Below are 23,666 nucleotides of genomic sequence, written 5' to 3' on the forward strand. Positions count from 1 at the left end.
CTATTACCGCCTTTCCTGCTAAAATCATTGCTTTAAATAAGTTTTGGTTCTTCGCATCAATATTTTTATTCCCTGTAATTGCCATTAACATAAATGCCATATTGGCTTGTATTGTTATTTCGAAAAGTTTCCCAATTTTTCTAGTTATCTTATTTATCTTATCTTATTTATCTTATCTCATACCAGCCTTTCTCTACTTTACAGTGTCAACACATTGGACTTCATCCTGTTCCCATATCTGCTAATTGAGCTGGTGTCCTGTACCATTTCCAGATGAATTTCCTTTCGAATTCTATATATTTTTCCATTTTGATTTTATTTACCCCTTTCTTTAATTCCTCAATAGTTTGTTTTGTGAGTGTCCCCTCCTTCTGCCTTCATGGAGCCTTCTCTGGCAATCTGCTTGTCTTTGATCTTGTCTCTTACTGTTTCCTGTATTTATGTGCTTCTACACCAGGCGTGGGCAAACTTCTGCCTTCCGGATGTTTTGGACTTCAACTCCCACAATTCCTAGCAGCCTACCGGCTGCTAGGAATTGTGGGAGTTGAAGTCCAAAACATCCGGAAGGCAGAAGTTTGCCCACGCCTGGTCTGGAAGTGGCACCAAATCCTAGCGAGGCGGAAACGGAGGGAGAAGGCAGGCAGGAAGGGGGCGGGCTTGCCGGAGGAGGAGAGAAGCAGTAGGCGTTCCCGCTTGCCCTTCTCCAGCCACTGTGTTTACATCCTCCGCCTCTCCCTGGGCCTTCCCTGGGCTCTCTCCCGGCTCCAAAGGCCTCTTTCCTTCTTTCTCCCTGCCTGCCAGGCTGGGCCAAATGCGGGGCCATGGACACCAGCGACCTCTTCTTCAGCTGCAAGAAAGGCGACGTCTGCCGAGTGCGGTGAGAAAGAGGGCGCTTCTTCCACACTGTAGACTTAACGCAGTTTGGCACCGCTTCCTCGGCTCAAGGCTCCGGGGTCCCTGTGCTTTGTTTCACAAGAGCCCCTTCCACACAACTGAATAAAATCCCTTATTACCTGCTTTGAACTGGGATATATGGCAGTGTGGACTCAGATAACCCAGTTCATCTGGGTTATCTGAGTCCACACTGCCATATATCCCAGTTCAAAGCAGATATTGTGGGGTTTTCTGCCTTGATATTCTGGGATATAGGGCTGAGTGGAAGGGATGCCAGAATATCAAGGCAGGATAACCCCCATTATTTGCATTGAACTGGAATATCTATGGACAGCACAGCCATATAAACCAGAATATCAAGGCAGAAAATCCCACAATCTCTGCTTTGAACTGGGTTATCTGAGTCCACACTGCCATATATCTCAGTTCAAAGCAGATATTGTGGGATTTTCTGCCTTGATATTCTGGGAAATAGGGCTGGATGGAAGGACCCATAGTCTGGGTTGTTGTAGGTTTTTTCGGGCCATATTGCCATGTTCTAAAAGCATTTTCTCCTGACGTTTCGCCTGCATCTATAACAAGCATCCTCAGAGGTAGTGAGGTCTGTTGGAACTAGGAAAATTGGGTTTATATATATGTGGAATGACCAGGGTGGGACAAAGGACTCTTGTCTGTTGGAGCTAGGTGTGAATGTTTCAACTGATCACCTTGGTTAGCATTTGATTGCTTGGCAGTGCCTGGAGCAATCTTTTGTTGAGAGGTGATTAGATGTCCTTGTTTGTTTCCTCTCTGTTGTTGTGCTGTTCTCATTTTAGAGTTTTCTAATTAAGACCCTTAGTCTTTTTGGGCCTTTTCCCTTCTCCAAGAGCGCTGGGGCCTCACCACTTTGAAAGGCAGCTGTCTGTCTTTGTAAAATTTATTTATTTACTTTATTTACTTTATTTATATATTGCTTTTCTCAGCCCTCAGGCGACTCAAAGCGGTGAACAACATCACAAGATAAGTGTAGGGCAATTAAAAACAATTTTAATATAAATAATTAAACATCAGTATAACAATCATTAGTGCCTCAATTGTCTTTGGCCCCTTCCACACAGCTGCATAAAATCCCACACTTTCTGCTTTGAACTGAGATATATGGCAGTGTGGGCTCAGGGCCCTTCCACACAGCCCTATATCCCAGAATATCAAGGCAGAAAATCCCACATTATCTGAGTGTGGACTCAGATAATCCAGTTCAAAGCAGATATTGTGGGTTTTTCTGCCTTCATATTCTCGGATCTACGGCTGTGTGGAAAGGCCCCGAAATAACCCAATTCAAAGCAGATATTGTGGGTTATTCTGCCTTGATATTCACAGGTTACATGGCTGTGTGAAAGGACCCTTTGGCCCCTCCCATACATCTGAATAAAATCCCACATTGTCTGCTTTGAACTGGAATACATGCCAGTGTGGACTCAGATAACCCAGGGCCCTTCCACACAGCCCTATATCCCAGAATATCAAGGCAGGATAACCCCCAATATCTGCTTTGAACTGGAATATCTATGGGCCCTTCCATACAGCCATGTAACCCAGAATATCTGCTTTAAACTGGAAACGTTTTTGGACAATTAAATTAACAGTGAAGGCATTGGTTTTTATATTATTTTAAAGCTCTTTGTATGGTTTTTAATTTTGTTTTAAATGCTTTTAGTGTCTTGTTTTAAGCTGCCTGGAGTCACCTTCACCTTCAAGAAGTACGGGGTAGAAATATTATTAATAAATAAATAAATAAATAAATTTAATTAAATATCTATGGGTCCTTCCACACAGCCCTATATCCCAGAATGTCAAGGTAGAAAATCCCACAATATCTGGTTTGAACAGGTTTATCTGAGTCCACACTCAGATAATATAGGAATTTCTGCCTTGATATTCTGGGATATAGGGCTGAGTGGAAGGGATGCCAGAATATCAAGGCAGGATAACCCCCAATATTTGCATTGAACTGGAATATCTATGGACGGCACAGCCATATAAACCAGAATATCAATGCAGAAAATCCCACAATATCTGCTTTGAACTGGGTTCAACTGCCATATATCCCAGTTCAAAGCAGATAATGTGGGATTTTATTCAGCTGTGTGGAAAGGGTCCCAAAGGGAAGAGACCTTTGATTATTATGATCTTGGACATCTCAAAGAACAGCAAAATCACAGAGAGAACTCCTACTGAAAAGGAAGTTGTAATTCTCCCTGAGCAAATCTTGCCAAGAAAAGCGACTTGCCTTTAAGTTTCCCTGCCTCAGAAACAACTTGAAGGCACAGTTTCAAAGAGAACATACAATTATATGGAACAGCATTTTAAAATGTTATAATTCAGCAGGATACTTTTTAAAAATTTGGTAAACTGGATGGATACCTGCTGAAATAGTGTGCCATTGCTTTGTGGCAACTCCATGAATTTCATTAGTTTTCTTAGGCAAGGCATACTCAGAGGCACTTTTGCCAATTCCCTTTGCCCTGGAGACTAGAATGCAGATCAGTGACTTCAAACTACATGAAAGGAGATTCCACCTGAACATTAGGAAGAACTTCCTAACTGTGAGAGCTGTTCAGCAGTGGAACTCTCTGCCCCAGAGTGTGATGGAGGTTCCTTCTTTGGAGGCTTTTAAACAGATGCTGGATGGCCATCTGTCGGGGGTGCTTTGAATGTGATTTTCCTGCTTCTTAGCAAAGGTTTGGACTGGATGGCCCACAAGGTCTCTTCCAACTCTACGATTCTATGATTCCTCTGAAACAGAGCATTCAGCGCCTGGGATTCATTACTGGGTTCCCCTCCAAGTCCTTACCAGAGCTGACCCTGCTTAGCTTCTAAGTTCAGATGGGATCTGGTGCCTTTAGGGAACTGGAGGCACTCTGCTGAAATTGTAGAACAGAAGCCAACATTTATAGTGCAAAGTTTGGCATATAATGTATTGCAGAGAAACAACCACACAGATACAAGGACAGGTGTGAATAAATCTGGATTGGAGGTCTAGGAGTTAGTTTGTGAGGCAGTGGAAGGCAAATTTTGAGACAGCCCAGAAGCAACCTTCTTCAAAGAGGTGTTATTGGACATACCACATTTATTTTTCCCAGCATTTATACTACGTCTAGTAAAGCCAATCTCTGTTTGCTAAAGTAACATTATGATTGCCTAGAATTTTTGTCAGTTGCACAAAAAGTAGTGGGCAGGCATCCTACTACTGCTGTCAAAATTTAAAACACAAATACAGATCTATCTCTTCCGGCAGACCTATCTAGTCAGTTTTGAACTGTGGATTTTAAATTAAAATTCTATTGGTATCATGCTTTAATCTTTGTGCTATGTCGTATTTTGGTGTATGAGTTTTGGCTGTGTTCTACCAACTTCAAGTCCTGAGGAGGGCAGTAACAAATTAAAAATATTTTTTATTATTAAAATTGATATTAATATTATTAGTATTCTTTTTGCTTGGTAGAGATCTCTCTAGCTCACTTTTGTTTTTCTCAAGCTAGTACAATTTTCGCAGGCCTAGTGAATTTTATTTTTAGTTTTAAACTGTAAATGTTTATCTCAAAAACCGCATCCTTAGTTTCAGCAAGTACATATAACTTTCTGTTTTGGATATCTACTTTAATATTGTGAGTGTTTTAAAGCCAGACTACAAGAACTGTATTAGAAACAAAGGAAGATCTAAAATATATTGCTGAAATATCTCACAGAAAAGTCTTGAGTGATAAGCAATCATATTTCCATTTTGAAAAAAAAAATTAAAGTGAGCATACTATTTTGATCGGGCTGCATGTCAGCCTTTCTTCTCCAACTGCTATTGGCTAATGCCATGACTCTTCCCCTGTTGCTTCATGTCTAGTAGGAGGTCTCAAGTTCTTGTAATGTTTGTTAAAAGGAAAACAACTTTTTCCTCTTTTTGGCTATCAGCAATGTCTTAAAACAGCTGACAGCTTTAGATACTGCCAAAAAGCTAAATGGTGAAGAAACAGAATAGTATGGGACAGGAAATGGTGTATTAAGATTTTATAAGTACATTTTGTTCTTTTTGAAGAAAGCATTATTTATTGTTATCTGTGTGTTCTTTTCTATATAAGTAAACGCAGTAGGGCTGTGTGTTCTTTTCTATATAAGTACATGCAGTAGGTTAGAGAACATAAGAATACAACACGGCTGCCACATACCCATGCAGGGTTACGAAGCAAACAAAAACAATATTCCTAAAGATAATATTAGTGCTATAAGAACTATTTCTTAGAATTTCATGACATCATTGCCAAATTATAGATGTTTTGTGTAATAAAATAATAATCTTAAGTAAATTACACTCAGACCTCTGTAGCCACAGATTTATTTATTTACAGCTTTTATATTCCGCCCTTCTTACCCCGCAGGGGACTCACAGTGTACACATATATGGCAAACATTCAATTCCAATTTTTTTTTACATACAAACATATACAGACATACACAGAGGCTATTTAACTTTTTCTGGCCGCCAGGGGAGCTGTCGCTTTTATTGTACATCTGCGACGCTGATGAAGCACTTCCGCATTCCTCTCATGCTTCCCTGCTGGAATGCTTTGCTGGAGTCTTCTTTATGGCCTCATAAATCAGTTAATTTAGCCTCCCCACACTTTTAAGGTGGTACCTAATTTTCCTACTTGACAGATGCAACTGTATTTCGGGTTGCAAAGGTCGTCAACAGGCTACATACAATTGGTTGGAAACCCACTCCAACCCGGGCTGGCTTCGAACTCATGACCTTTTGGTCAGAGTGATCTTAATGCAGCTGACACTCAGCCTGCTGCACCACAATCCCGGTGCTGCATCCATGGATCAATCAACCATAGTTAAGATTTTTTTTAGACCAAAAAGCTTGATTTTGCTGTTTTATACAAGAGATGGCATTTTACTACATCATTGTATATAATGAGACTTGAGCATTCATGGATTTTGGTATCCAGGGGATTCCTGGAACCAAAATCCAGCACATACCAATGACCTACTGTAGTATTAAGTACAACTAGCATTTCTCATTTATATGTAAATGATATAGTATCAGTGAACTGGTAAAACATTCACCTGTGATACCATTTACCAGTCAAAATACACACATATAAACAGCAACATTAATGGCCTGTCCGTGAACTATCTACTAGTTGTTTCCTCCAGATTTTTACTGTAGCTGCTAGGGCTCATGTTGCTTAAATTGTTGCTTAAATAGCCATCAAGAAACTTTGCTCTTTTCCTCATTTTATTTTCATACCAACCTTTCAAAGAAGGATAGTCTATGCTAGATAATGACCGATCCAAGGAAGTTTCAGTCTCAGTTGTAATCAATCTTTAGTCATTATGCTATGCTGGTGCTCTTTATTTCCATCTTTTTAAAGAAAGGCTGTATTTTCCTTTCACATTCTCATAATAATCTAGTTGTGCAGGATTTGGTCTCCATAGGTTTTAATAACCTTGATGTAGAAAGGATTGTCAGTAATTTCAGGGAAAATTTGTCGTCTCTTCAAGGAGAAAGGTAATATCATAGACTTAAAAATCCAATGAATTGGGGTGGAAAGTGGTGGGGTAACAACAACAATAACAACAACAAATAATAATTACCTCTTCTCACAACTCAAGGTGGGACATTTATTTAGAAAAAGTTGTGGTGATATCTTTTCTTTCACATAAAGACTGGAAAAGTGTTGATGGGAGCACTTCTTTAAAAGTTATGCTTGAAGTGGGTTTGATGAATGCCTAAAGCTGTCAATTTGCTTCTGTTTCAGATACCTTCTTGAACAGAGGGATGTTGAAATCAATGTCCGAGATAAATGGGACAGTACTCCTTTGTGAGTGTTTTGTTTTGAAATTTGTTTTGCTATGCTTGATTTTATTTATTTTGTGTCAAAAGCATTGCATACATAAGTATCAAACTGAATAAAAATAGAAAGTGCACAAGTGACTAAATAATTTTTGACCAAAACCAGGCAACAGCGACCGCATTGTCCGTAGCTTTAAACAACTCTTTCTCTGTATATGAGGCAGGGCATTGTAGACAAGCATATAGGTGCGGAGTTATTTGTGCTGCTCCACAGTTGCACCAGGTGGAGTATTCTTTTTGGCAGTTCTGTTTTGCCAGAACTACCTAAAAGCTGTTCATGGACTTCCAAGTTGACCATTCTTGGTTTACCCCTGGAGGAAGACCCTCGAGGGGGATCATCCAATTGGGATTTCCTGATTTAGCTGTCCAGAGGGATGCTCTTGCTTTTAAACATTGCTATACTTGGTAACCTGCCTATTAGACACCAGCCTATTAAGACACCACTCTTACAAAACCCACAAATCTAATAAATTCATTATAGTAAAGCCTTGTCTGGAAGCACACCTTATAGTAACAGTTTGAAAGAGTTCTGCCACGTGCCTGTCTTAGATACCTGTTAAATATTCTTTTCTACATGGATGTTGCAGAAGTGAATGTCTTAGGACGGTTTCTAATCCCTTAGAAAAGGAAACTGAATACACCCTAGTGGTCCTAATCTCTTGTCACAAAAATGCAAGACAATTGAAAGGAAGGCCTTAGCAAAAATGGTCTTATTTAGATCGCTAAAGGCACAAGATCAGAATTTTGTATATTTCACAGAATTCCAGGATGTTCATTACATTGTGTGATAGATCTACCTTTTAGTCGGTTAGGCCGAAGCCTGCATAGCAGTGTCTGGCATCTTGGTATTCAAGAGAGCAGGAGGAGGAGTCAGGCTGACTCCTGATTGGGTGTAGCAATTAGGGGTGGAGCCAGCTTAGAGAGGGAAAGGAGCTGTCTTGTTTGACAGAAGGAGAGAAGAGTTTAAGAGTTAGACAGAGAGAGTTGGATTTTTGGAGAGAGGGAGTTACAGCAGGGAACTGACAGGAGAAGAAGAGCTTTAGCGAGTCTCTAGGTTTGGGAATAAGGTGAAGACATTAGGCTAGAGTTTTACTACGTTGAGAAGACTAGTAAAAGAGAGAGCTTTGTCTTATTAAACTTAGGAGAAGTTTAAAGATACTTTATAGCCCTGTGTGTGAGGCAGACTGAGGTCTGTGCTCTAAGAGAAACTGTGTCTTGAAGTAGAACAGTTTGTTAAAGGGACTCACAGCTGTAAAAGCTATTCTGTCAGGGGAACTGTTTATATTAAGCAACCAAGTTACTGCAACTGGATCAAGATTCTGTGCCACTCATTTCCAACGAGTTGTTGTTATTCTAAAGTTAAAATAAACTCTTTATTAGTTTACTTTTAACTGTTGTTCGCCTCAATCCATTCGTTTCCCTCAGAACTCACTCTCTCAATACATTTCTAAAGTCCAGTCAGCCATAGAAGTCCAAGAGCTCAAATATCCTTTTACCTAAAATACATTCACACCCTTTTGGTTCCTCAGGCCAGCAATTTTCTGAGGTGGTGGCAGCTATTTCTACCGAGAACATTCGGTCACTTTCACATTTACCCTGTGGTCAAACCTTTAATTTGTATTATACTGAGGGCAGAGGTGTGATCGTTGTGTCCACCCTGCCTCGATAAGCCTTTAACTTCGTTATACATTGTCATACTGATACTATAGGAGGATTGTTGTGAGTATTAATAATTCACAAACACTTTCATTTGTAATTGTGTGTTTCTGGCCTCCTTACTCTACTCAACAGATACTATGCTTGCCTCTGTGGACACGAAGAACTTGTAAGGTATCTTCTGGCCAATGGTAAGAGAAATCAGAGGGTGCTCACTTTTGTTCGGAGGCAGTCTATGCAAAATACCCAGTTACATATCTCTGTGAAATACAGTTTATGAGCTATTGCGCTGTAAAACCATGCAATTGCATTGAATGATTTAGCTCTGGTAGTCAGGAAACTTTACCTGCTTTTCTTTAATAAATGCCTTTTTCTTTGTGACAATTGATACTAACAGAAAATTGAGTCATAAGCTAGCTCTTTTGTAAACAGACCTTGGCTGGCACTTATTATTGCTATTTTTATCCAACTTTCTTTAAGTCTTTCTTGTTGCCATAAATAAATACCACACATTGTTGGTTTAAAAAAATTATATAATTCAAGTTTTTGTGGTGGTAAATGTGTAGGAGTTCTGAGAACTAAGAGCAGAGAGGAAGACCAGATATAGCTGTTTGGAATTCATATATTTTCTTGCTAATTTGTTCCACACCAAATATTTCCAGGCAGCAATCCCCAGCTATGTTCATGTAACACCAATTGAGTTTTTAAAAATACTTGTCTAATCTATTATCTCTGTTAGGACTATGCTAGCGAGAACCCCGCCATGCCACACTGCACATCCAGTCTTCCAATTCTGCTTGAGTGGCAAGAGATTCCTAGAGAGGTGTTCTCTTTGTTAAAAAAGTGGCTTTTTATTTGTGGTTTTGCCAATTTCACAAGGATTCTGTGTCCTTGGCCTCAGAGAACATAGAGGGTTGGTTGCACTGCTTCTTTTCCTCCCCCAAGTCTCCCACCATTCAGCTTCAGTGATGCTGGGTTCAATGAGACAGAGAGAGCAAATAGGTTGCCTATCTTTACGTTTCTATTTGATATTTATAATTTGGCTTTGTACCCAAGTATTTTCTTGGAATCTTTATAGGCGCAAAATGTGAAGCAAACACCTTTGACGGAGAGCGCTGCTTATATGGGGCCCTGAGTGATACTATCCGACGGGTGCTAAAAGAGTACAAGCAGATCACAGCAAAGTGCATGAAAAGAGACTACTATGACTCCTTCCTTCAACGGTGAGATGTATCCTGCTGTGAGCAGAAAGGTTGCTAAGTACTGGCATGCTTTGTCCTTATTTCTATTGGACTGCCTTGCCCGAACTGATCTTGTTGGTTTGTATTTTTGTAATACATCATACCTGGACCTGCCCTGAGATACAGCCCAGAGGCTTCAAGTGGTACTGAATTTGATTGGTAGACTTTTAATTAACTGAATCAGATTGATTTAGTTTTTGACTGTTTATCTTATAGCCTATCTTTCTCCCAAAATTGGAATCAAGGTAAAAGGTAAATTAAAGGTTTCCCCTGACATTAAGTTTAGTTGTATCCAACTCTTGGGGGTTGTGCTAATCTCCATTTCTAAGCCAAAGAGCCAGCATTGTCCATAGACACTTCCAAGGTCATGTGATCAGTGTGACTGCATGGAGCAATGTTACCTTCCCACAGAAGCAGTATCTATTGATCTTCTCACCTTTGTATGCTTTCGAAGTGCTAGGTTGGCAGAAGGTGGGGCTAACAGCAGGAGCTCCACCCGCGACCCAGATTTGAACCACTGACCTTTCAGTCAGCAAGTTCAGCAGCTCAGCAGTTTAACCTGCTGTGCCCACAGGGGACTTCGGAATCAAGGTGGCATACCATAATATTTTGCCTATTTGTTTCTGAAACCAAGTTGGTGGCATCTCTGAATGAGTTTGAGACATGCTAACCTGAATCTGCATTTCCTTTTATTTCCTTTTATCCATGTTTTAAGATCTTTGTTTCAAATGCTTTCCATAGCTGAGGTGCATCTTAATATACACTGAGAGGAGAGCTGTTTTTATAATAATACACTAACTCAAAAGTACTCCCAAAGCAGCACAGCAGATACCAGTGTTTCATTCTTTCTAACAGTAGGTTAAGATATTGTATTAGCTGTTCAAATAGTAATGTCAATATGCTTGTAGGTTTTGATTCTTTTCAAAAGTTGCAAAAGATCTGTGTTCTGTTTAGACACCATCCTGGAGTCCTTTCAGCCACCATTTTCATGTTCCAAGGGCATGTTTGGAGGCCAGGTGTCATCCACAAGCCATTACTGGAATTAACAATGGTCCTGGCAGCTGATGGTTTGTTTGGAACCTGAAAAATCTTCAAAGTAAGCTCTTAAATAAAGGTTTCAAAGGAGCTATTGGCAGCAACATTCTATAAATACCATGTTGGAATCTCCCACACATAAGATGAAACGAATGTGCCACATCAGAAATGCATATGTGTGAACATGCACATATATTCACACACATGCACACATACAATATTACTAGTAGTTTAGAACTACAGCATTTTTTTTCTTTGAAAGAACAAAATGCAAACAAAACGTCCTCCCAGTGCCTGGACCCTTTTCTTCATTTTGTTTTTCTGCAATTCTCTGACTCCTGTTTTCCTTCTTTTTTCCTTGCAGGCTTCTAGAACAGGGCTATCAAAGTGACATTGTCTTTATCGTCCATGGGAAGTCCTTCTGTGCTCATCGCTGCATACTTGGTGCCCGAAGTGCATATTTTGCAGAAATGTTTGAGACCAAGTGGAAGGGGAAGAATGTCATAGCACTGAAGCATCCACTGGTGAGGAAATATTCACATATTTTCTTTTTCCTGAGGTGTGCCAGCAGTTGGTGCTTTGGTGTCTGCCATTACTCATGTCTTGTAGCATTTAGAAGGTGTGCAATAAAGAAAAGAAACACTACAATGTGAGGGAGGTCTGTGTTCATAAGCCATTTGGTGATATTTTGGCTGCAATGCAAATTGAAGTTAAAATCACACTATACTGAACTTTGCTGCAGTATAATGTCTATAATTTTGTTGAGCTCTGGAATGAATCTAATGTTGAGCTGCTGAGCTACTTGAACGTTTGCATTCTTAGATGACAGTAAAATGAGAAATTCGTTCTGGAGCAGATTCTTTATGGCATCTCTCACTCCAGAAAGCCACTAGTGTTTTGTTTTTTTAAAATCCTAATCAAATAGCATAAGCAGATCATGTTTACTGAGAGCATTTAGATCTTTTAACAGTGGACCTTTGTGGTTTGTTGGATAAGCTCTTCTCTAACAATTGCTAAGGCCATTATAAATAGTGTTACAGAAACATGTTTTCATGGAATCACATAACCCATATATGTAAGAGAAACATTAACACTCTCCACATACACTTCCAGAGTGATCTCCATGGTTGTTTCTTCCAGAGACATCTAGTCTGTATGTGTGTGTGTACATACACACATAAATGTACATACCTACACAGTATATTTGACTTTTATCTCCAAAACCGCAATTCCCTTTTAACAGCCTTCTGTATAACTTTGTTTTTTATAAACTATATGTCTGTGCCCCTTTGTGCTTAGATAGTATATATCTCCTGGATCACACATCCTGTCAAACATGTAGCTGGACGAATAGTGGGAAAATTGCACTTTTCTGATTGTTACATTCATAACTTTTAATTCGTAACTTTCATTTCACAAAAATAAACAGTAAAAAGTGAGTTTCACCCTCTTAAAGAACTCATATGGGAATCATAGCCTGAACTATCCTCTACACAGAACTACAGTTCAACATAGTCACCATCAATTTATACACATCGTTTGACCCAGACATCAAAACTATTTTGGAAAATCAGGACCAGCTAATCACTTGCCAACAAAGGATTTCCCCAGGCAGGATGCAGCCAGACTTTGAAGCTGCAAGGCCATTAAATGCTAATCAAAGTTACCAGTTGCAGCGTTTACACCTGCCTCCAACAGACAAGAGTTCTTTCAGACAAGAGTTCTTTTTCCTTTTCTTGGACCTTCAACAGATATACAGTATAAACCCCTCTAGTTTTCAGTATACCTCACAACCTCTGAAGATGCCTGCCATAGATGTGGATGAAACATCAGGAGAGAATGCTTCTGGAACATGGCCACACAGCCTGGAAAACTCATAGCAACCCAGTGATTTCGGCCATGAAATCCTTTGACAACACATTACTCTGCCATTGTTCAAGGAGGTTCATTTAACAGTTAACATTCATAGCAACTATACGTTTGTGCGAACAGCCTTCCATCTTGAACTTTTGGTTTTGAGATTAAAGTAGTGCGAAGTTCCTAGAATGAGGTTGGAGTGTTAAGTGTGCAACATATGTATTACAACAGTTTTGGAAAACACCTCATATTGCATTGCAGAAATAACAACCACGTAAACAAATGCTGTATCAGTTCATTTTCATGGAGTTCATAGTTTCTAATGCTAGTACCATTCTTTCTAAATAAAATGCATATTGTTTCACATTTTACAAAGGCCATATATTGAAAGAAGAAACAGTTTTTTTTCTCAAAAGGGGAATACTATTTTAAACCATGCTTGCTTAAAGCTGCAGGTGTCAAGCATAGGGCCTGATCTATAGATGCAGCAGGATGCAATGGACTGTACCACTTGAGACTTCAGGTGAAGGTGGCATTTCGATGTACCCCTACATTTAAAATCTGACACCTGCAGTAAACAATTCCCTTTTTGGAGGATATGTTCTAAGCTAGTCTACTTACTTCCAAGCTGATTTTATTCCCATATGGATCTTTCAGAGTGTGATTCCCTTACTTGAATTCTCCCACCTTTTCATGCTGCATGGATACTACGCAATCATCTCTAAAACATGTACACTGTGGAATTAATGCAGTTTGACATCATTTTAGCTGCCATTGCTCAGTGCTGTGGTGTCCTGGGATTTGTAGCTTGTTTTATTCATGTCAGGAGCAACTTGAGAAAGTGCAAGTCGCTTCTGATGTGAAAGAATTGTCTTAAAGAAGATTGAGAACTAATACTCTGCTTGCTCATCAAGGCTTGTCAAAACCCTGGGATTTTCAAGCCACCAATGGGAGACCGTATTGTTTGAACTGGCAGAGGCTTATTGGAATTGGAGACCGAAAGCATTGAGAAATCCACATGAATAATAACAACAACAACAACTTTATTTATATTCTGCCGTATCCCCCAAGGAGGACTCAGGCCTGATTCCAACATACAATGGCATGTGCCTCCATAAGCAGAATTCAGTGCCTCCATACACAGAAAAATATCAACATCATAATCCCCGAGGAACCCGACATATCAAAACAACATAAGAGCCTAACATCAATAAATTACTCCTAAGATGTCTTTTCCACCTAGATTACTTTCTCAGTAATATTAGTGTTTGTTTCAAGCAATGGTGTGGTACAACCTCTGTAAATAACCAGTTTCATTCCTTATATAGATCAACCCAGCTGCCTTTGGTTCCCTTCTGCAGTACCTCTATACAGGTAAATCTGCTCATGTGCTGTGATGTATTATAGCTGTAGTTGCTGCACTTGGGCTGGTCAGCGTTTGGAAAAAAATGTATTTGTGTAGAAATTAAGGAAAAAGGTGGGGAGGGGTAAGTCATGTTGCATCTTGGAAAGCCATGTGATTCAGTTAGTATGATATGGATTAAAACCCACCTTCTTGGGTGCCCTGAACTCATGCTAAATCATTTAGACTTAAAAGGTTCTACTAGACAACTTCCTCTTCTTACTTCCTTTGTTTTTGTACAGAAACAGACTAACATAGCCATCTATCTGAAAATCTATAAATGTATGTGCATCATGTATTCCTCCCCCCCCCCCCTTAAAATGTTCTGCTTTTTTGGACAAAGGCTAAACCAGGCATGGGCAAACTCTAGGTGTTTTGGACTTCAACTCCCAGAATTCCTAACAGCCTCAGACCCTTTCCTTTTCCCCCTTTTTTTAAAAGGAGAGGAAGGGGCCTTAAGTTGTTAGGAATTCTGTGAATTGAAGTTCCAAACACCTGGAGGGCCAAAGTTTGCCCATTCCTGGGCTAAACTGATGGAGTCTATTGGATGTAGAGAGTAGGTAGGTGAGATGGAGTAAACCTTACGGCAGGCCTGTGGCATTTCCCAGTTTCAGCCACTGGTAATTTTTCAGCACATCCTTGTCCCAAGTTTCTAAGGGCCATTCCTTCAAAAAGATCAATGTAAATTAGAATAAACTCTTAATTGACCTGAAACTTTGATGCTTGAGGTTTTCTGGATTTGGAGCTGTGGCCCTGCTCTATGTTACGAAACCTAGGTCAATATGGTATGGAGAGGCATGGGAGAGGACCCGGTTAATGTTGCAATGCTGACTATCGTAATACCATGAAAAAAATCAACAAGAAAAAGCATTAAAACCTCTGAGGCACATCTATGTTTGTGGTTTTAAATTGTTGTAACCTTTTAAATCCTTTGCCTCCGGTGGTGCAGCAGGTTAAACCGTTGACCTGCGGAACTTGCTGACTGATAGGTCGGCAGTTCAAATCCAGGGAGTGGGATGAGCTCCTGTTGTTAGCCCCAGCTTCTTCCAAACCTAGCAGTTTGAAAACATGTAAATGAGAGTAGATCAATAGGTACCACTCCGGTGGGGAGGTAACGGTGCTCTATGCAGTCATGCCAGCCACATGACCTTGGAGGAGTTTGCGGACAACACTGGCTCTTTGATGTAGAAATGCAGATGAGCACCACCCCCCAGAGTCAGACATGACTAGACTTAATGTCAAGGGGAAAACTTTACCTTTATCTACCACTTGCTAAATAGTTTAATATATTTTATGTGTGTGTATTTATTTATTTACCCTATTTATACTCCGCTTTTCTCTACCCTCAAGGGGACTCAAGGCGGCTTACATATAGGCAATTATTTAGTGCCTTAAAATTTTTATTTTAAAATAAAAATTAAATTAAAGTTAATACATATTAAGCATTTAAAACATTCAAAAACATTACATTCAATATAAATCATGCCATCCATCATCATAGTCCAAAGATGTTTTGTAATCATTGCACATATTCCAAATCTGTTATTGCACTGTACTATTCTCTGAAAGCCCGATCCCAAAGCCAAAGTTTTACTTTACTTCTGAAAGCTAGGAGGGAGGGGGCTGATCTAATGTCACTGGGGAGGGAGTTCCATAGCTGAGGGGCCACCACTTAGAACGCCCTGTCCCTCGTCCCCACCAGTTGCGCTTGCGAGGAAGGTGGGACTGAGAGCAGGGCCTCCCCAAACAATCTTAACTTCCAAGGCGGCTCATAGAGGAAGATACGTTTGGACAGGTAAGCTGGGCCAGAACCGTTTAAGGGTTTATAGGCTAAAGCCAGTACCTTGAATTGTGCTCAGTTGCGAACTGGCAGCCTGTGGAGTTGGTACAACAAGAGGGATGTCCTCTCTCTGAAGTACTTTGATCTGCTTAAATTGATTTCATTTGTACATTACTCTCATGATAGAAGACAGGACATCAGTATTTTCATAAACATATCAAGCACTTACTTCAATCAGCTTTAGAGTCCAGACATTTTCCCCCACCACATTCCTTTTGTTGTTGGATTCATGCTTTTGTTGGAAGTGTTTGAATGACCATATGCCTTTGCCTGAAAATTCAGGGTGGACAAAGGCTCAATGCATTTCAGTATTTAATAATTTTTGTTTTTAATTTACATTACCACAGCATCATATGCAGTACACATATACTTTACATTATATTATGTGTAAAATATTTTCAGAAACATTTTCAAAACATTTTTAAAGCATCAGATATTCTTGTGTCTTCTGACCACTTTGTGCAAATGTTCTTCCCTGTATTCATGTTTTTGAAAGTGCTGTGTGGAATATTGTTGTATTAAGGCTGCAACATTGCTACGCAGTGGGTTAAACTGCTGAGCTACTGAAATTGATGATCAAAAGGTCAGTGGTTCGAATCCGGAGAGCGGGGTGAGCTCCCACTGTTAGCCTCAGTTTCTGCCAACCTAGCAGTTCGAAAACATGCAAATGTGAGTAGCTCAATAGGTACCACTTTGGTGGGAAGGTAATGGTACTCCATGCAGTCATGCCAGCCACATGGCCTTGGAGGTGTCTACAGACAATGCCGGCTCTCCGACTTAGAAATGGAGATGATCACCACTCCCCAGAGTTGGACACAGCTAGACTTAATGTTAAAGGGAAACCTTTACCTTTTTAAACATGTAGTGTGTGCTTTAGTGGACAGACGTCTGTAGCATTCAGAATTGGCCAGGTGTCTTGAGGTGGAGAGGATCAGTCCCTGCTATTTTTAATGGGGGCTTACTATATAAATTGCTCGATCACAGCTGTCAAAAGGCATGGCATTTTTGGTTTCCCTCATCTTTCTGCTAAGTGCTGCTCAAGCTGAAAAAGGAAATGAGGAAGGATGAATGGCTATCTTTATTTCTCTGGTTTTAGCAATTGAGGGGTCATGGGGTGGGAGTGCTGTTTCTTGTCGCTAGCTTCATGCTGGGTCCCTAATAGAGGCAGGTTGCTTTGCTTGCTCTTCTGTCCTCCATTTTGTTTCAGGCTGCATTCTCATTATTTTTCCTCATTTATAATCCTTTCCCTATTTATATTTGTATAGATGTATACATTTTAAGATCAGGAATGCAATTGTAAACTCACCTGCAAGCCATCAAATAAACATATTCTCTCTTCTCTAGCTCTTCCTAACTATGTTTTCTGTATGCATTTTTAAAAGGAGAGGAAAAGATTGGTTACATGGTCCCAAGTTTTACCCTCCATTTGTCCATGGGTCATGGTGATGTTCATAATTTTGCCCCCAAAATCTACTCTTGACTTACACACACTTGTGTGTACTGGAGCCCCTGGTGGTGCAGCAGCCCCTGGTGGTGCAGCAGATTAAACTGCTGAACTGCTGAACTTTCTGATCGAAAGGTCAGTGGTTCGAATCCGAGGAGCAGGGTGAGGTCCTGCTGTTAGCCCCAGCTTCTGCCAATCTATCAGTTCGAAGACATGTAAATGTGAATAGATCCATAGGTCCTAGTCTGGCAGGAAGGTAATGGTGCTCCATGCAGTCATGCCAGCCTCATGATCTTGGAGGCATCTACAGACAACGTCGGCTCTTCAGCTTAGATATGGAGATGAGCACCACCCCCCAGAGTAAGACATTAATAGACTTAATGTCAAGGGGAAAGCTTTACCTTTACTATATGTTGTACTTAGAATATTGATGTATTTGGTTAAAGATTTATATTGTAACTGCTTAGATATAAACAGCAATATGATGAAACAGAATTCTCTCGGGCCTCACCTTTGAACATTTTTGTGAGAGTTGGTTCAAAATCAGTAGCTGAAATACCATATTTACTCGAATCTAATGCACCATCAAATCTAATTCTCACCTCAATTTACAAAACCCTGAAACCAAAAAACAAAACAAAATCTATTTTCTGGCAAATATAATGTACATTGGCAAAAAATGCCCCCAGCTGGCTCTGAGAGTCCTCTCCAGAGGGCACGTTTGTGTTTACTGAGCAGGCTCTTGGAGCTCATCCCAACTCGCGTCCCCGTCAAGAGCCCACTGGACCCCAGCACCTCTACTCACTTCTGCGACTCACAGCTGCCATTGGCTTAGCTCCCGGGTCTGGAAACTTGGTGCATCACTATTCCTCAGGTGGAGTACTCTCAATATGGTAAAGGTCAGTTGGCTGGGAGGCTGAAAAGTCCTGCCAGCCGCCAACAGGATTCTGTTGTGAGACCGCCATCATGGCTGCCATTGCTGAAGGATGGGAAGAGAGGAGGCCCACAAGCGTAAGTGTGTGCTCGCTCTCACCCAACCCTTGCCTGCATGCACCCTTATTTTCACAATATTATTTGGCTAAAAACATGTGAAATAGATTCAAGTAAATATGGCAACTCTGTGTGTATGTGTGCACCTTCAAGCCACATGTCAATTTATGGAGACCCCATTAATTTAAGTGTGGCTTACTTCAACAAGGAATATTCAGAGGTGGTTCTACTAATTAATTCCTCTAAAATATATCCTACAGCACCTGATGTTTGCTGGCTGTGCTGTCCAAGTACAACCACGCCAGGCCCAGTTTCATTTCTAAGATGAGACAGAATCTGATGTCTTTAGGGTATTTAGACCAGGGCTAACCAAGGACTTCATCACACTAGAGCAGTGGTGCTCAACCTGTGGGGCCTCAGATGCTTTGGCCTACAACTCCCAGAAATCCCAGCCAATTTACCAGCTGTTAGGATTTCTGGGAGTTGAAGGCCAAAACATCTGGGGACCCACAGGTTGAGAACCACTGCACTAGAGCATCTCTAGTGTGATGAAATCTTAACTATAAGTGGTTGGTTTTAGAAAACATAAATGCAGTGTTTCCTCAAGCCACAAGGTGGTGCCCAAGCTTACATTTGCAGCTGTGGTTTTTAAGGATGTATTGCACTTTGTTGAATAACAAGGGAGACAATAAAGGAGCTAATTGAAATAATTATTTGGTTTTGGTCTGTTTTTCTTTGCTAGGTCAATTAGACATAGATGTTGAATATGTGAGTGACTGCAAAAGATTGGCTAAGCAATGTCGGCTCCAGGATCTCATTGAAGATTTGGAAACCAAGTGTAAAAAGGTCTATGAATTTGGTAAGTTTCCCAGTCTCACTACTACTCTTTATATCCTGTGCAGTAACTATCAGGGTTTGGCTTGGTGTGGTAATCTGTTAAATATCAAGAACACTGGCATCTCTGGGTAAGGTTTGGGGAGAGCAAATCTTTCCAATTCATGCCTGTCAGGCTAACTTTGTTTCTGCCACAGTTTTAACTTGATAACTGGCACAGGAATCCTTCTTTATAGGCCTCCTGGTTTGTAACCTAAGAAAGTCTCCTAAATTATCACAGTGATAACTGGCCTATTGCGTCTGCTGGCTACAAAACCTCATGCAATAAGCACTTTATTCTGAAGGTGCCAGAATTGTAGCATCCCTTCTCCTTTTTTTTTTAAAGCCCAGTTTATTTGTGTTAACCATAAGGATAAAGAGGTCTTCTTGAAATGAAGCCCACTGTGGCAGGAAGCTGACAAGATAGTGGGGTTGTTGTAGGTTTTTTCAGGCTATATGGCCATGGTCTAGAGGCATTCTCTCCTAATGTTTCGCCTGCATCTATGGCAAGCATCCTCAGAGGTAGTGAGGTCTGTTGGAACTAGGAAAAAGGGGTTTATATATCTGTGGAATGGCCAGAGTGAGACAAAGGACTCATGTCTGCTGGAGCTAGGTGACAAGATAGTGTTATAAGGATGGGAAACAGGGAGATGACTCAATGTAATAAGTATATGAGAAACCAGTGCTACATCAGAAAAACGTAGGTTTTTTTCATGATTCAGTGTTAATTTCAACACACCATTTCACTATACTAGTTATTCTGGCTCATCTTCCATTTACAGCAAACTAACATGTACATCCATAATGTAATCCATAAAGCATCTGCTAAACGTAATCCACAGTGCATTAGAATTTATTTTGCTCTTCCTTAGAGCCGCCGCAAACTAGCCTCCTGCAGGAGCAAACTGTGCCAGCACGTCCATGACGTCATGAGACTCTGCCTCTCTCTCCGCCTCTTTCTCCGTGCCAGCGTGGTTTTTCCTTTGCTAGGGCAGCATTGCCAGCGTACTCTCGTTATTGAATTCTGTCAACAACAAGAGTACGCTGGCAATGCTGCCCTAGCAAAGGAAAAACCACGCTGGCACGGAGAAAGGGGCGGAGAGAGAGGCGGAGTCTCATGACATCATGGACGTGCTGGCACAGTTTGCTCCCGCAGGAGGCTAGTTTGCGGCGGCTCTTAGGTACACTTGCAATTTATGTATTTATTATTATATTTATTATTATATTTGTGCTGAGGTGAATAATGGTGCTCCATTCAGTTGTGCCGGCCACATGACCTTGGAGGCATCTACGGACAACACCGGCTCTTTGGCTTAGAAATGGAGATGAGCACACCCCCCCCCCCCCCCAGAGTTGGACATGACTAGACTTAATGTCAAGGGGAAACCTTTACCTTTACTACTGAGATGAATAGAACTGGCTGCATTTCATTTTGTAGAAGCCAAAGGAGCTTTGTTTTGAATAAAAACAACCCCTATGATTGTAAATACGTAAACAGTGTTCACAAAGTATTTCCTGGTTTCTCCTGACATTGTGACTTTGTTGGACCCATTCACATTGCAACACAATCTTTTAACTTTCAAGAGTTGGGTTCCTTGGGATTTAAATATGGCTCATCAAATCCTAAGCCATCTGTTCTGCTTTGATTTGTTCTGAAAAAGGTGGCGAGAGGCCCTATGTGAGAATCTTATTTTTGCTTATTGCTTTTACATGAGCTGGGGTGAAAATTCAGCTTTAATTGGCAGCAGAACATTAAATTCAGCCCAAAGATAAGTAACCTTTCCCAAAAGATGTCCATAGTGTGCTCTGCATTCTGGATGTTGGATCTGTTTTTGTTTTGCTTCTTTCAGTCTCTTCCAAGCCAGGGACTTGCGTGAAGGTGCTAACAATTGAGCCCACAGGTAACTCAAGGTTGCAGGAAGATCTGGCTCTGCTAGCAGACTGTGCCCTTCCAGCTGAACTCAGGGTAGGAAAACATTCATTTCTCTCCATCTCACCCTCTCTCCTTACTGAGTTTTTCCACTTCGGTATTCAGTTCCCCTTGCTTCTTTTCCTTGGGCCTCGCAGTTATCATTTGGGTACATTTGAACTCCTGTTTCCATATTGCAAGCATACCAGTTCAGCATTTATTTCTTCTTTTCATCTTCCTTCCCCCTTTATATTTAGTCTAGTCTTAGAATGTCTATATTATTATGAACTGTCCTGCAATGAGCCTGCATTGAATTTCCTACACTACTATTCTGTGGAAGATAGAATTTCCTGCTTTACTGTATTTGGTTTCTAACATTCCTTCTCATTCCTCTATAGCATACACTGCTGAAGAATAAAACTGTATTGTGAATATTTAGAAAACAGTTTCAATACCCAAGTGCATTTCAGAGTTTCAAGACAAGTGGTTCTAACTCCTTGTAGAACATCTCTTCACTTGAATTTCCATGAGAAGGCTTTCTCTACTAGTTAAGACCAGTCTAAAGGATATCAAGTTTAGCATTATAAGGCCAGCCAGGTGGAACTATAGAATTGGAAGTGGCCTCATAGGCCCATGCTCAATATAGTGTCTCCAGCTGGAGCATCCTCAGCAGGTAGCCATCCTGGTTCTCCTTGAAGACATCTGGAGGAGACCCCAGCATTTCTCTAAGCAATTGATTCCATTGCTGAATCACTCTTACTGTGCCAGCCGCCAAGAAGCATAATGTGAGTGCATCGACACATCTGCCAACAGGCTAAGAGATGTATGTTTTCTGTCACTAGGAGAAATGTAAAGTGACCTATCATCATCTTGGTCACTCTTCTCTGAACATGATCCAGTTTGTCAATATTTTCATTTTACTATGATGGAATTCCAGGTGATGTGTGACCAAACCAAAATAGAACTGCTACTTCCTTTGCTCCATCTACTATATTCCTAATTGGGTTTTTTTTTTGGCTGCTGTGTCATGCTGTTGACTCATGCTTACCCTGAAGTTTGGGAAGACCTCTAGGGTCTTTTCACATGTGCTACTATCAAATCTGTTGTCACCACCCTATATTTGTGTGACCAAAGTGGTCAAAGGTCTAGAAGCCAAGCCTTATGACAAGCATCTTAGAGAGGTATGTTTAGTTCCAGTAAGCAGGTTAAAAAGAGCACATGATAGCCGTGTTCAAATATTTGAAAGGATGTCATACTGAAGATGGAGTAGGCTTGTTTTCTGTTGCACTGAATAGGATTCGAAGCAATAGATTCAAACTGTAGGAAAAGAGATCCCACCTGAATATTAGAAAGATCTTCCTGATGGTAATTGCCATTTGATAGTGGAATATGATGCCTTGGAGTGTAGTGAATTCTCCTACTTCTGAGATCTTAAAACAGAAACTGAATGGCCATCTGTCAGGAATGTTTTTAACATGTATTCCTGCATGGTAGGTGGGTGGGACTGGATGGCCCTTATAGTGTCTTCCAACTCTCTGATTTCCTTTTTCCTACCTAAGTGTAACATTTTACATTTATCTCTGCTACAATTTGTCAGTTTTGGCCCAGCTCTCCAGTCTGTCAAGCTTGTTTTGTTTCTGTCTTATCTACTCCCCGAGTTTGGTATTATCTCCAAATTTGATAAGCATGTATGTGTTACGTGATCTTTCTGTATTTTAATCTGCAGCAAATGCCATTTACCTCATTCATATGGAATGTTTTCCTAATAATCAATATACCACATTTGGCTTGTTCAAGTGCCAGCTTTCCTTCTTGTCTTTGCTTTTATAAGGGTTTTACAAAATTCACAAGGAATACAATCACATGCACGTGATCAGTTTTGTTGCTGTATGTGCCTTCAAGTCACTTATCAATTTATGTTGAACCCATGAATACTGAAGTGTTTTCTTGGGCACTCACAGGCAGTTTTGTCAGTTCCTGCCTCTGAAAAATAACCTACAGCACCTGGTATTTGTTGGCAGTCTCCCATCTAAGTACTAACCAGGGATGTTTCTGTGGAGCTTCCAAGATCAGATGGGATCCGGTGCCTTTAGGATATTTAGGCAATATTGGATATTTAGCTTGGCTCATTCCAAATTAAAAATTGTCTGTTAGTCCTTGGTATAAGAGTAGGGACATCACACTGGCAACAAAGATCCACATAGCAAATGCAATGGTATTCCCTGCAGTAACCTATGGATGCAAGAGTTGGACCATAAGGAAGGCTGGACAAAGGAAGATAGACACTTTTGAACTGTGGTGTTGGAGGAAAATTCTGGAAGTGCCTTTGACAGCGAGAAGATCCAACCAGTCCATACTCTAGGAAATAATGTCCGACTGCTCACTAGAGGGAAGGATATTAGAGGCCAAGATGAAATATTTTGGCCACATAATGAGAAGACAGGAAAGCTTGGAGAAGATAATGATGCTGAGGAAAATGGAGGGAAGAGGGGTCGACCAAGGGCAAGATGGATGGATGAGCTGGGGGTGGCCTTGGCTGACAGGGAGCTCTAGCGTGGACTGGTCCATGAGGTCATGAAGAGGCGGAAGCACTGAACAAAGAAACAACAACCTTGGTATAATATAGTGCAGGTAC

General features: G+C 40.7%; 1 protein-coding gene across 1 annotated transcript in view; it reads left to right on the forward strand.

Moving 5' to 3' along the window:
• The first annotated feature begins 566 nt into the window (after nt 1–566).
• Nucleotides 567–23,666, forward strand: part of ABTB1 (ankyrin repeat and BTB domain containing 1) — a 41,974-nt gene continuing 18,874 nt past the window's right edge. Inside the window, exons 1-8 of the mRNA XM_060766190.2 lie at nt 567–877; nt 6,690–6,752; nt 8,576–8,631; nt 9,519–9,663; nt 11,081–11,240; nt 13,902–13,947; nt 18,992–19,108; nt 20,973–21,088. Of these exons, the coding sequence (XP_060622173.2) occupies nt 822–877; nt 6,690–6,752; nt 8,576–8,631; nt 9,519–9,663; nt 11,081–11,240; nt 13,902–13,947; nt 18,992–19,108; nt 20,973–21,088 (759 nt within the window). The 5' untranslated portion in view covers nt 567–821. The remainder of the gene's footprint in view (nt 878–6,689; nt 6,753–8,575; nt 8,632–9,518; nt 9,664–11,080; nt 11,241–13,901; nt 13,948–18,991; nt 19,109–20,972; nt 21,089–23,666) is intronic.

The sequence above is a fragment of the Anolis sagrei genome, chromosome 2, assembly GCF_037176765.1.
Source record: "Anolis sagrei isolate rAnoSag1 chromosome 2, rAnoSag1.mat, whole genome shotgun sequence".
In the NCBI taxonomy this organism is placed as follows: domain Eukaryota; kingdom Metazoa; phylum Chordata; class Lepidosauria; order Squamata; family Dactyloidae; genus Anolis; species Anolis sagrei.